This window comes from Perkinsus marinus (assembly GCF_000006405.1).
Source record: "Perkinsus marinus ATCC 50983 genomic scaffold scf_1104296955314, whole genome shotgun sequence".
Lineage (NCBI taxonomy): Eukaryota > Perkinsozoa > Perkinsida > Perkinsidae > Perkinsus > Perkinsus marinus.
Genome location: NW_003207807.1, coordinates 132,866 through 144,225, shown reverse-complemented (window position 1 = coordinate 144,225; position 11,360 = coordinate 132,866). Strand labels below are relative to the sequence as shown.

The window sequence follows — 11,360 nt, the reverse complement described above, 5'->3', positions numbered from 1 at the left end:
TTCGACATACATTTTACAACTCCGTGAATAGTAATGGAGTTTCACCCTAATGATATGAAAAACATATTTCACGACTACTGCATATCACCGCGAATATCGCGTTTTTCACCAAGTTTTACGCCACTTCGTGTAAAACGAGTGAAACTCCAATAAAACGAATGATATACACCAACTAGCCACGAGAAATTCGGAGGAGACGTTCTCCATTCTATGAAAGGCACTCATACAACGATCGAATGACATACTTTAGTTTGCCAATATCTATCACTTATATATTATATGTTTCAACCATAACTACTACGACAACATCCCCTCCTCAAATTGTGTACAAACTCTACCTGGTTTTTCGCTCGCCACTTGATCGTCATTCCTTTCCATTTTTTCTTCGCAACTTGATCCTCCTCAGCCTCTACACCTTCCCCCCGTGCTCCCGGATGATGACTCGGTAGACGGGTCCTCAGAACCCACCGAGAACCTCTCTCAAGAAGGAGCTGAAAGAAACGCCAGCAAATACGACCAAGATAAGTATGATGCTGATTCTCAAATTTCAACTAATACCAATATAAATTAGTAAGGCTCATTAGTGTTAAAATATATGTTCGCTTCTTTCCACCTGAATTGAAAAATTTCCTCATTAGTAATAAAAGTTAACACGAATTGGAGTAGAAATGTACAAAAATCAGAAAAAAAAATCCAAAATTTCCTCAGAATTTTCACATGTGCATATTTATCAACCGCCTCTCCTAATACTAATACCATATCAACGTTACCCTACGAAAACCCCGACGAAAATAGTGCTTCCCTTCACTTCACACTACCTGACCAGTAGTGATGATGCTCGTAGACGCTACCGCCTCGAATGGACATAATACTCGACTACAAAGCGCCTTGGCAATCTGATCAAAACCATGTGAATGCAAACCATCTACATTTAATTTTACCTGTATAAACTTCTCGGACTGGCTAGCGAAGCATGCCACCATCACCAACTGGGGCCTCCCATAGGCGTTCTCATTCTGCGAGGTCTGGTCGTACTCCCGAAAGAGGAACCGTGTCGTTATATCATCTACAATAGAGCAACAAAACCCTTCCTATTTTCTCTAAAGTGAAAATTCAAATTACTTCAAGTATTCTTGCTTTACTATTTAATCACTTAAAAACTCCAAATTCAATGGAGTTTCACCCGTTTTACGTGCAGTGGCCTAATCCTCTACGAAAAACCCAATATTCGCGGTGATATGCATTCGTCGTTAAATTCATTTTTCACTACTGTTTTTCATATCACTAGGGTGAAACTCCAATGATAGTAACAGACAAATAACCCGTCCGGTTCCCCCTCCCAAAAAAATCATAAATTCAAACACTCCTATTTTGAAAGCTCGTTCGCCACGAGGAGCGCGAAGACAGATATTCGGAGAGCATAAAAACCAATTTGAAATTGAAAACAACAGCAGTTGAAAAAGAAAAATATCATAATTTTCTTAAAAACGAATAAATAAGCTTTGAAATATCGATTATCACTAATATCTTTTTTGTGACGCTTTTACCAGCCTGTGGGGGGAAAACCCAATTATGGAGAACCTTAAGAGGTGTGGCCCTCAGAAGGATACTGTGGGACTCGCATGACCATACAAACTAAAAACCCCCAGAGGCTGGGCCCAAAAGGCAGAACGTCTGATGGAACCAGCCCCTACTAGCCACCTCTCACAGAGGATGACTACTACTACTACTATCTGCTCGAAAAAAAACACTTTACTTGAAGTTTTTCCCTGTGTGGAAATAGCATACGAACCGAAAATGGGGAATCATAGTATTTTTTTGTGGTAGCCATGAATTTAGGGCGTCACCCCGACGTGTTGGTCAGGATGCAATTTAATTTTTCTTCACTGGGAGGCACGGTGCGATTTCTTGCCAAAACATGCTCAGCCAACACACTGCTTGGAATTGTGATGAGACCCTTGAGCCCACCAGAATCCTCAGGACCTTCCTCAGCTATCTCCACTACTAGTTCGTTGATATGGTAGTGGTTGAATCGCACTTCACAGACTTTATCGAGAATACGCAATTCTGACATTTTTATCGAGTCTGCACCTGAACGTGAACCGGAGTCGAACTCAGTCGCTGCTACGAAATCGATCATTTTGCGAGATTTTTTTCCGATAAAAATATGCACATGGTCAACTACACATACTGCTGACAATAGAGAATTTGCCAGAAAAAAGTTGGAAAATTCTCCTTGGCACTTCTGCTGTAGAATCGTGTGTAAATTTTTCATAACGTGGAGAATAGGCGCAATCTTTGAATATCCGTTCAACTGTTAACTTGATGAAAATTCTCGAGCTCAGTTGCCAAACCCAGACACACATCTTCCCTACCCTTCATCTCGCCCTCATCACTCCATAAGGCAAACCCTTCAACATCTTCCGATTGCCTCTTCGATGCATTCACTCCACCAGCACGATCGTCATATGACGCATACCGTTCATTAGCCTCTCTCTCTAAAACGACTGCCGAGATGGGCGCAGGTCGCAGGTTCAAATCCCAGCGCTACCATTTTCAGCATCGTCCACACCTTCATCACCAGATCCGTCATGGTCACTACATGCATCTTGGAAAGACTCTCCCGATGACGAATTCCGTCGCCTCCTCTCCCCCTCAGAAGAGGCATCACTGAAGCTCGACACTCCTCGCACCACTAAAAATTCCCAAAAAAAATATGAATCGCTTCGCTCCGCCCTTTACTACATTGTTCATCATCAGGTGACGTCCCCTCCTGTACAACTATAATCTCATCATCGGCGTCCGCTGTAGTAGTCGGACCAACTGCCGTGCCCTCCTTCGATAAGGTCGGTGGGGTCGATGAAAATTCCTCATCATCAACCACCGACTCCTTCCTACTGCCAGGAAGGCCCTCCTCTTCCTTAGCATGATGACTACTCCTTCTATGAGAAGAGGCCCCCGCTGCTTGGGGATTCATCACCGACTGAGCCACATACAGCCACATCATCGATGGAAACAAATGTTCAACGAGGAGTGGTATCAACCTCTAGATACCCTTCTCACCTTAGTCGCCTTTTGGAGCGTTTTCTGACTCTTACTCGCGTTCTTCAATACTTGTCCCATCATAGCATTTCCCATTTTCTTAGATTCTTTAAACATTTTCTTACTATAGTGCGAAGCGCTCTTCATCACCTACGCCGACCCACCCCTCATAACATTCGCCACTTGCATTCCTTTGACATACCTCGTTAGGATTCGACGGATGCTTATAATCATGCCGATATGGGCGAACCACTGTTTCATATTCCGGGACCTGCTTCGGCACTAGCAACACCATAACGAAGTGACGGTAATAATATATGTTCGCTTTTTTCAGCTGAGCTCAGGAGCCTCCTCACCGCTTGAAGTTTCCATGCGGGGTAGAAATGTACAGAGATCAATGAGAATTTTCTCAGAATTTTATTTTGTCATCATGAGCAAATATTTGCCATACTGTCAAAGCTCAACTTTACAACCAGAGAATGGTTCAACAGTAGACTTTTGCCCTAGTGATATGAAAAACACTAGTGAAAAACATACTCTACGACTACTGCGTATCACCGCGTTTTTCACCGAGTTTTACGCCACTTCACGTAAAACGGGTCGTGAAACTCCAGTGTATCACCCTACAGCAGCAGATACCAACATGCACATAAATTTCTCATCCTCTGTTGTGGTTGTTAATTTCTATCACGATCAAACTATGCAATTGCATTCAACAACTCGTTACACAAAATCCCAAATTTGACCTAAAACCCCCGCGCCCTACTACTACCTTAGGTAAGCTGCTCTCCACCTCGTCCTTAAAAGGAGCTCCGTAAGCTGAGAAAAACACATCACACCAAGACCCCTCCCTCCAGAGAGTACATCCCATACCACACCTTTTCCAACTCCCATTACTACCATCATTAGCCTCATCGACTTTATCATTCATCGCCCTTTTACTCCGAGCTCGTTGCTGTTGTTTCCTTATCTCTAATGCCATGCTTTTAAACGCATTCCCATCAACCCATGAGTAGTGTAGATGCCTACGACGTTGAAGAACTCATCAAAGTACATCCATATCATCAACAACAACAACAACAACAACAACAACAACAACAACAACTACTACTACTACTACTACTACTACTACTACTACTACCACTACTACTACTACTACTACTACTACTACTACTGCTACTACTACTACTACTACTACTGCTACTACTACTACTACTACTACTACTACTACTACTACTGCTACTACTACTACTACTACTACTACTACTACTACTACTACTACTACTACTACTACTACTACTACTACTACTACTACTACTACTACTACTACTACTACTACTACTACTACTGCTACTACTACTACTACTACTACTACTACTACTACTACTACTACTACTACTACTACTACTACTACTACTACTACTACTACTACTACTACTACTACTACTACTACTACTACTACTGCTACTACTACTGCTACTACTACTACTACTACTACTACTACTACTACTACTACTACTACTACTACTACTACTACTACTACTACTACTACTACTACTACTACTACTACTACCTGGCGTTCTTAGGCAGATTATCAATCGGAATGTAAGTCGGTTGTGTTAGATCGTTGAGAATATTATACAGTTTCCCCACAGTGGACTGAACATAAGGCACTCTCCAGAGCCCTCCGAACCCGAGGCCTACCTTAGCGCCCTTAACCTTGAGTTCATCCAACCATATCGACATACCTCCACCACAAGTGAAAGGCAATTTAGACCATCTAAAAAAACGCCGCATTTAACAGTACGTCACGTTGCATCGTCAACTCGATCGAGAGAGGTCCATTCCGAAGCGTCACCTTGGATCGATTCAGCTCGATTTTCTCTACACTGAAAATTCTACTTCTATTCCTGGAAATTTCAACCTCAAGAGATCAAAAAACACTGGAGAAACCTGTTTTACGTGAAGTGGCGTAAAACTCGGTGAAAAACGCGAAATTCGCGGTGATATGCAGTAGTCGTTAAATAGGTTTTTCATATCACGGGTGAACCTCCACTGTATTTGCTGCTACTACTACCGTTTTCCATGAGTGCCCCTCTCCAACGCGATACTCTCAGACCGGTGCTTTATCCGTATCCCGCCAGTGTGCTCGACCAGAGACTCCCCAGTGATAGCGCATATCACCGATAGACTGTCTGAAAAGATGTCCTCGCCGCGGTTAGAACCCGGGACCTCCTACTTATGGTGTATAGACGCATAGTTCGCAAGAAGCTCCTTTCCTTGTTAAACTGGAAAGCATCCTGGGGAGAGTCAACGTAAGACAAGCGGCTCCACTCCTCAGATGAACTGGGCTCCAAAAACTAACACACGAAAAGCGACACATCATTTTCCGATCAACTACAATATGAGAATTTTGGGGAAATTTTGGAAAATATTGTTGGTTTCTGGACATTTTGAACTCCAGTGAAGGAACTCCTGAGCCCAGCTGAGATAAGCGAACATACATTCTAAAACTCCAAATATACATATGTATGTGACATACAGTGGAGTTTCACCCGTTTTACGCGAAGTGGCGTAAAACTTGGTGAAAAAACGCGATATTCGCGGCCTGTAGTAGTCATGAACTATGTTTTCCACTGGTGTTTTTCATATCACTAGGGTTAAACTCCATTGCACTACAACGACATCAACCTCAGCGCGATTCCGAGTTGATTTGGGTTTCTCGTAGGAAATACCGCAACTCAAGTTCATTCATTACTGGGCCTTGCTGCATACACGGTGCCATGAAAAGGCCTTGTAGGAATATCTTGAAGGCTCTGGTAGGACTCTTGGTTGGCTCAGCATTGTCATCCATCCCAGTGATACGCGACGGCGATCGAGTGAATCTGTCAAGTTCCCTCATCTCCTTTCCTCTGCAGAACTACTACATGTTAATCGATACGCTCTCAATCCTCAACTGTAGACCAGCCGTTATGAAGTCCCACCAGCCAAGCTCAGTATTCCGCCGCAAACTCCTCTTAGCTTCATCATCGATATTACTAACTGCTGAGTTGATATGCTGCTCCAATAGAGCTTCTCGTTGTGATAAGGCAACCTACCAATATTACTCGAGTGAATTTAATATTCAGAAGCCATATTAGGACACCAAGGATAGCTAGTTACAATATCAAAATATACAGGTGTAATCACTTGAAGTCGTCTTACTACTACTACTACTACTACTACTACTACTACTACTACTACCACTACTACTACTACTACTACTACTACTACTACTGCTACTGCTACTACTACTACTACTACTACTACTACTACTACTACTACTGCTACTGCTACTGCTACTACTACTACTACTACTACTACTACTACTGCTACTACTACTACTACTACTACTACTACTAAGTAAACTCGAAGTTGCTCATATCCGAGTTAACCATGACTTGGAGTATACATGTAGTAAGAGTATAAGCATGCTACCCCTCTTCACCCACCTTGCAGTTCCATTCAACATCATCATACATATCATGCACTGTACAGTCCAGCTCAAGTGATGGTATGGTTATGCATACCTACGCCATGATGGGACTAATCCAACGACCCCAAAGGGCACAGCTTACTGGCTTATACCGGATCTGAGTCCACGGTATCTTGACAACGGCCATACTGCAGTACGCTCGAGTGATCTGCGAGGCCGATGACACAGTACTATGGTAGCATTTGGTCATACTTCAGTCGTGTACGGTAGGATAGTGTCAACCCATTCCCGTATAGCGTCGATTTCGAGCTCGAATGCGTGCAGAGTGATCTCGCCTGACATGAGCGACCTGAGAAGGACCAAAGGTGTGGTAGGAGAATAAAGCGGAATATTGTTACGCCGAGACTTGATCATATTCGAGGCCACGGATGTACTTTTTCAAGTAACCCATGATGGTGCTTTTGTATAAATATGACGTCATGATGGTCCATTAAAAACGCCCGCAACTACTATGGAACTGAATTGTGGTCCAATCTCGAAGATTCACTTGAGGCCCAGGCTGACCCAATTTGTTCACTCCAAACGCGACTACTTCGGGAACGCGAGCTTGTGCTCTTTGGGATACAAATAAGAGCACAGAGTAACCCACATTTGTCAGTGTTTTCATCAGAAAGATCTAGTTGAGGACTGAAGGTAGTCAGTACTTCCAGCAGGATCCACCAGTGTTGTGATACATGTTCACTTTCCTCAGCTGAGCTCAGGAGTTTCCTCACTAATTATAGGACTTCATATACCAGTCAGGTTAGAAGCATACAGAAACCAGCAAGAATTCCCAAAATTTCCTCAGAAATTTCATATTGTCACCAACACATATGGTTGACCATCTGCGAATTTTCACCACACTGAGCTCCACTATCAAAAACGCTCAGGCCCGTCTCGGCGAGTTTCTCCATTGGGATCTCTAAGAGCCGTTCCAGAATCGATTTTAACACGTTAAAGTTGCCTCTTCAGTGACCGGCATTTTTTGGGCGCGCGCGTTTTTCTCATGGTCTGACTGGCTTGCCATTCTTGCGCTTTCTTGCATGTCCTTAGCGTGATCGATATATATGGTCGGCCGGCCCAGGTGAACAAGTCGCACCTTTATCCCAAGAGATGGCTGATCGATATCTCCTCGCATCCAACCTCCCTACTGAGGGCACCCGCGTCCCCGAGCGCAGTGCTAAGAAGCTCGAGGCCCAGGCCCAGCTCAAGGAGCAGAAGCTCGCTGCTATTGCTGCCAACAAGAAGACTAACCGTGCCTCCAGGAACGCCTTGAAGCTTCGTGCTTTGAAGTACCAGAAGGAGTACAAGTCTGAGGAGCGCCGCCTTATTGGCCTTCGTCGTGAGGCTAAGAAGTTCGGCAACTACTTCGTTGAGCCCGAGGAGAAGCTCGTAAGATTAGAGGTTCTTTTCTTTGCTGGTTTGGACTTATCTCCTTGTAGGTTTTCGTCGTCCGTCTTGCTGGTATCAACAAGCTCGCCCCCAAGCCCCGCAAGATCCTGCAACTCTTGCGTCTTCGCCAGTTGAACAACGGCGTCTTCGTCAAGGTCAACGGACCTATGATGCAGGTACAAACCTGAGCTCTCCATGAGCACATCAGGTATTTGGTGACTCCCAGCTTCCTGGATACCACGCAAGTGGGTCCGGGCTGGCGATAGCCAAGGGTCAGTGATTCCCTGAGGGATGAGGCCTTTCCGTACATCACTATGTGGACCTGTGCCACTTGAGTACGATGACTACCATACATATCTGATCGATGTGCTCTCATGGTGTGATCAAATTATGTTAATGCTTCCTCAGATGCTCCGTACCGTTGCTCCCTATGTTGCCTTCGGTTACCCTAGCGTTTCCACTGTCCGTGAGCTCATCTATAAGAGAGGTTATGGCAAGATCAACAAGTCTCGCATCCCCTTGAACGATAACAAGCTCATCGATGAGAAGCTCGGTCAGTTTGGCATCCACGGTAAGTAGGGCGTGTCTGCATGGTTGTGTATTCGCGTATCTCTCTGGGCAAGAGTCTCTCTTATACAATAGGGAAGAACTCTAATCGGATGCGCGTAGATTGACCGTGGAGTAATCACCCCTCTACCCTTTGGTACTGTGGGCTTCATGATCCTCGCACACGTCTAGCTGTGAATAGAATAACTATCCAACCTCGTGAACCATGTATTTCACAACGTCTATTACTGGACTTTCTTTCAGGTATGGAGGATCTCATTCACGAGATCTACACTGTCGGACCCCACTTCAAGGAGGCCAACAACTTCCTCTGGCCCTTCAAGCTCTCTTCCCCCAAGGGTGGCTTCATCCGCAAGCGTCACGGCTTCAACGAGCTTCGCGGAGGTGACTGGGGTAACCGCGAGCAGTTCATGAACAACCTCATCAAGAGGATGAACTAAGCTAGTCGATCACACTTACAAGCGATTCGCCATCAGCCATTGAGGTTTTCGTCGTCTGATTACCGCAGACGTCGCATAGCCAGATATGGAGGTTTCGATTTGAGCCTATTTGAGTAGCCGCTTGGGACTAGTTTTGGCATTGTGTTCAGTCTAGTTATAACTTGTTGGTACAAGTCAATGGTTGAACGTTGAGGGTCTAGCGAAGTATGAGTGACATTTCATAGTGGACCGTTCGATTACTCTCGTTGCACTGTGGAGTTCCATGCCAAATGAAACTTACAGTCGTCGTTTTATTTGAAGCGGATGATTCGGGTGTTAATGTTCAATATAGTGACTTGTCGTTGACATTTATCCGGTTTGTTTGATCGTCTTAGTTATCTTGAGTCTCGTGAACCCTTGCTGAGGTGATGAATGCGTGGAAACTGTAGGAGATTGGCATGTTTCGATCTCCTTTCGGTAAAGGACATGATGACTATATGTGTAGCATGTGATGCGGTCATAGCAACGTGAAGCGTTCATTGGCTGCGGTAGTTCTGGGAATAGTAGTAGTTTCAATGTGCTTGCTGTGGATCACTTCTTGTTATGTAGCATTTCCTCAGCGGTAAAGCTGTGCGTAATAGTCTCTATCGGGGGGTTCTTGCTCCTTGAGCATGGTATAAGGTGCGTTCCAGTAGTCCAGAACAGACGTTATCCGATACGTAAGATCGACTAGGTATCCGATGCCACATTGAATTGTGCAAACCTCTTGCGGTCCCCTTGCGGAGTGTAGCCTTGGCTCAATCTCGGCCATCACAGAACAGAATACGATTGTTCAATTGTTCAACTATCGATCTCGTGAACCGATATTGATAGTTGAACAATAATCTCGTTTACTTTTTCCCTCAGAAAAAGCGGGATCGGTATGTGTTCATCACACTCACTGCCCTGCTGGCCCAATGGATAAGGCGCCACCCTCCTAAGGTGGAGATTCCGAGTTCGATCCTCGGGTAGGGTACTGTTGCAGCTTTTCTGAAACTGAAGATTGGTTATTCCGAGCATGGTGTGAACCCTGCTGCTTGACAGACGATCTATCTGAAACACGGCTCGTCCCCGTATTTCATTATTCGAACCTTTACACTATGTCGCGCCAACGAGACTGATTGTTGGGACATTCACATGAGGCAAACACAGGATTGTGGATGAACAGCACCTATCCCGACGCTTTGGTGGTACCAATCGTACGGTTACAGCACTGTCGTACGATGGAAATTGCGCCAACATGAAGTGAAGATTCTGATACCATTTTTAGGCAAGTTATGAATTTGCCATAACGCGTAGGCTTCCATCCCTCAACCCTGGACCATGAGCATGATTACTATCAATTGCCGGGTTCACGTTTGCTTGATGGAACACTCGCGCGCCACCTAAGAGTCGCGAATTGCAAATAATTGATCCGCCACGGATAGCTGGAGCTCAAGTAGGTACGGCGCATAAAATCTTCGACGGAATTTCTGCTTCCTTGAAATGCATCGGCCGGTCGCTACCTTGCATGGACTGTTCCATGGGTACTCCATTGGATTCTGTTCACAATTGGTTCTCATGCGTCCACATACGAGTTCTACGTTGTATATGTACACAACGCATAAAACACTCCTCCAACTGATCCCTCGCGAACCAATGTGCATCGATGCGAGTCTAACTAAGCCGTGTTGTCGGCGTTGAACTTTGAACTCACACACACACACACTCCTCCACATATTCTTAGCAAATCCGGTTTCTCGATTCGTGGTCAGTCATCTCAACGAGTACCATCTTGCGACTCGGGGTGGGGGGATATGCTCTTATGCTTCACGTGATATAACCTCCAAGTTTCAGGGCCTAGCTCTTCGTAGTTAATGAGAAGTCGAAAAGGTAGGTAACGGTGGTAATAATAGTCATAAGGTCATGAGATCTTATTACCTTAGGTAAAAGGTAATGAGGTAATAGGTCGTGGTCACGAAGTAATAATAGTCGTGGTTAATAATTATCTCCACACATTCCTAGCATACATGTGTTGAAATCTTGCCTCAGGATACTAACTTTTACTGGGGAAGTATATCTATACCTCCGCGCCTTACCTAATTCTATACATCAACAGAAAGAAGATCTTTCACAATGGTATCCCTCCATGTTCGGGTCCCATATTTGGAGGCACAAACCTGCTAGTATGTCTTGAGCTGTGACGGCTCCCTGAATGGCGGGTTTTACACCTTATTTGGGCGCTTTTGTGCTGGTCAGTTTTGGCTGGATTAGATTAGGCGTCAAGTTGCAGATATACTTTACTAGTAGAAGTTAGTGTTCTGAGGTGCGATTTCAACACGTATGCTAAATTATATGGAAAGGTATATTGATATACTTCATATCCATGATATCGATTTCCCTCGACA

At 44.6% G+C, this 11,360-nt stretch overlaps 5 protein-coding genes and 1 non-coding gene across 6 annotated transcripts in view; 2 read left to right on the top strand and 4 right to left on the bottom strand.

The window, feature by feature from the left end:
* Positions 1 to 2,074, bottom strand: part of Pmar_PMAR024070 (hypothetical protein) — a gene marked incomplete at both ends in the record, with an annotated part of 3,378 nt that extends 1,304 nt beyond the window's left edge. Inside the window, 4 exons of the mRNA XM_002775802.1 lie at positions 339 to 491; positions 819 to 896; positions 942 to 1,066; positions 1,969 to 2,074. Of these exons, the coding sequence (XP_002775848.1) occupies positions 339 to 491; positions 819 to 896; positions 942 to 1,066; positions 1,969 to 2,074 (462 nt within the window). The remainder of the gene's footprint in view (positions 1 to 338; positions 492 to 818; positions 897 to 941; positions 1,067 to 1,968) is intronic.
* Positions 2,075 to 3,459: 1,385 nt separating this feature from the next.
* Pmar_PMAR024069 (hypothetical protein) lies at positions 3,460 to 4,788 on the bottom strand (the record flags this gene model as incomplete). Its single annotated transcript, XM_002775801.1, has 5 exons — positions 3,460 to 3,492; positions 3,815 to 3,861; positions 3,943 to 4,067; positions 4,616 to 4,701; positions 4,747 to 4,788. 5 exons carry the CDS (start codon positions 4,786 to 4,788, stop codon positions 3,460 to 3,462), a joined length of 333 nt encoding a protein of 110 aa, XP_002775847.1.
* Positions 4,789 to 5,119: 331 nt separating this feature from the next.
* Positions 5,120 to 5,402, bottom strand: Pmar_PMAR024068 (hypothetical protein; the record flags this gene model as incomplete). Its single annotated transcript, XM_002775800.1, has 2 exons — positions 5,120 to 5,237; positions 5,282 to 5,402. Coding segments are annotated over 2 exons (239 nt in total), but the record flags the coding sequence as incomplete, so codon positions are not given.
* Positions 5,403 to 6,515: 1,113 nt separating this feature from the next.
* Positions 6,516 to 6,968, bottom strand: Pmar_PMAR024067 (conserved hypothetical protein; the record flags this gene model as incomplete). Its single annotated transcript, XM_002775799.1, has 4 exons — positions 6,516 to 6,611; positions 6,660 to 6,725; positions 6,770 to 6,866; positions 6,916 to 6,968. 4 exons carry the CDS (start codon positions 6,966 to 6,968, stop codon positions 6,516 to 6,518), a joined length of 312 nt encoding a protein of 103 aa, XP_002775845.1.
* A 678-nt stretch (positions 6,969 to 7,646) lies between these two features.
* Pmar_PMAR024066 (60S ribosomal protein L7, putative) lies at positions 7,647 to 9,083 on the top strand. The gene is made up of 4 exons (XM_002775798.1): positions 7,647 to 7,948; positions 7,999 to 8,124; positions 8,357 to 8,519; positions 8,759 to 9,083. Exons 1-4 carry the CDS (start codon positions 7,670 to 7,672, stop codon positions 8,953 to 8,955), a joined length of 765 nt encoding a protein of 254 aa, XP_002775844.1. The 5' UTR covers positions 7,647 to 7,669; the 3' UTR covers positions 8,956 to 9,083.
* A 793-nt stretch (positions 9,084 to 9,876) lies between these two features.
* On the top strand, positions 9,877 to 9,949 carry Pmar_PMAR024065. The gene has a single exon. It is a non-coding gene; the product is annotated as a tRNA-Arg (tRNA).
* The last annotated feature ends 1,411 nt before the right edge of the window (positions 9,950 to 11,360 follow it).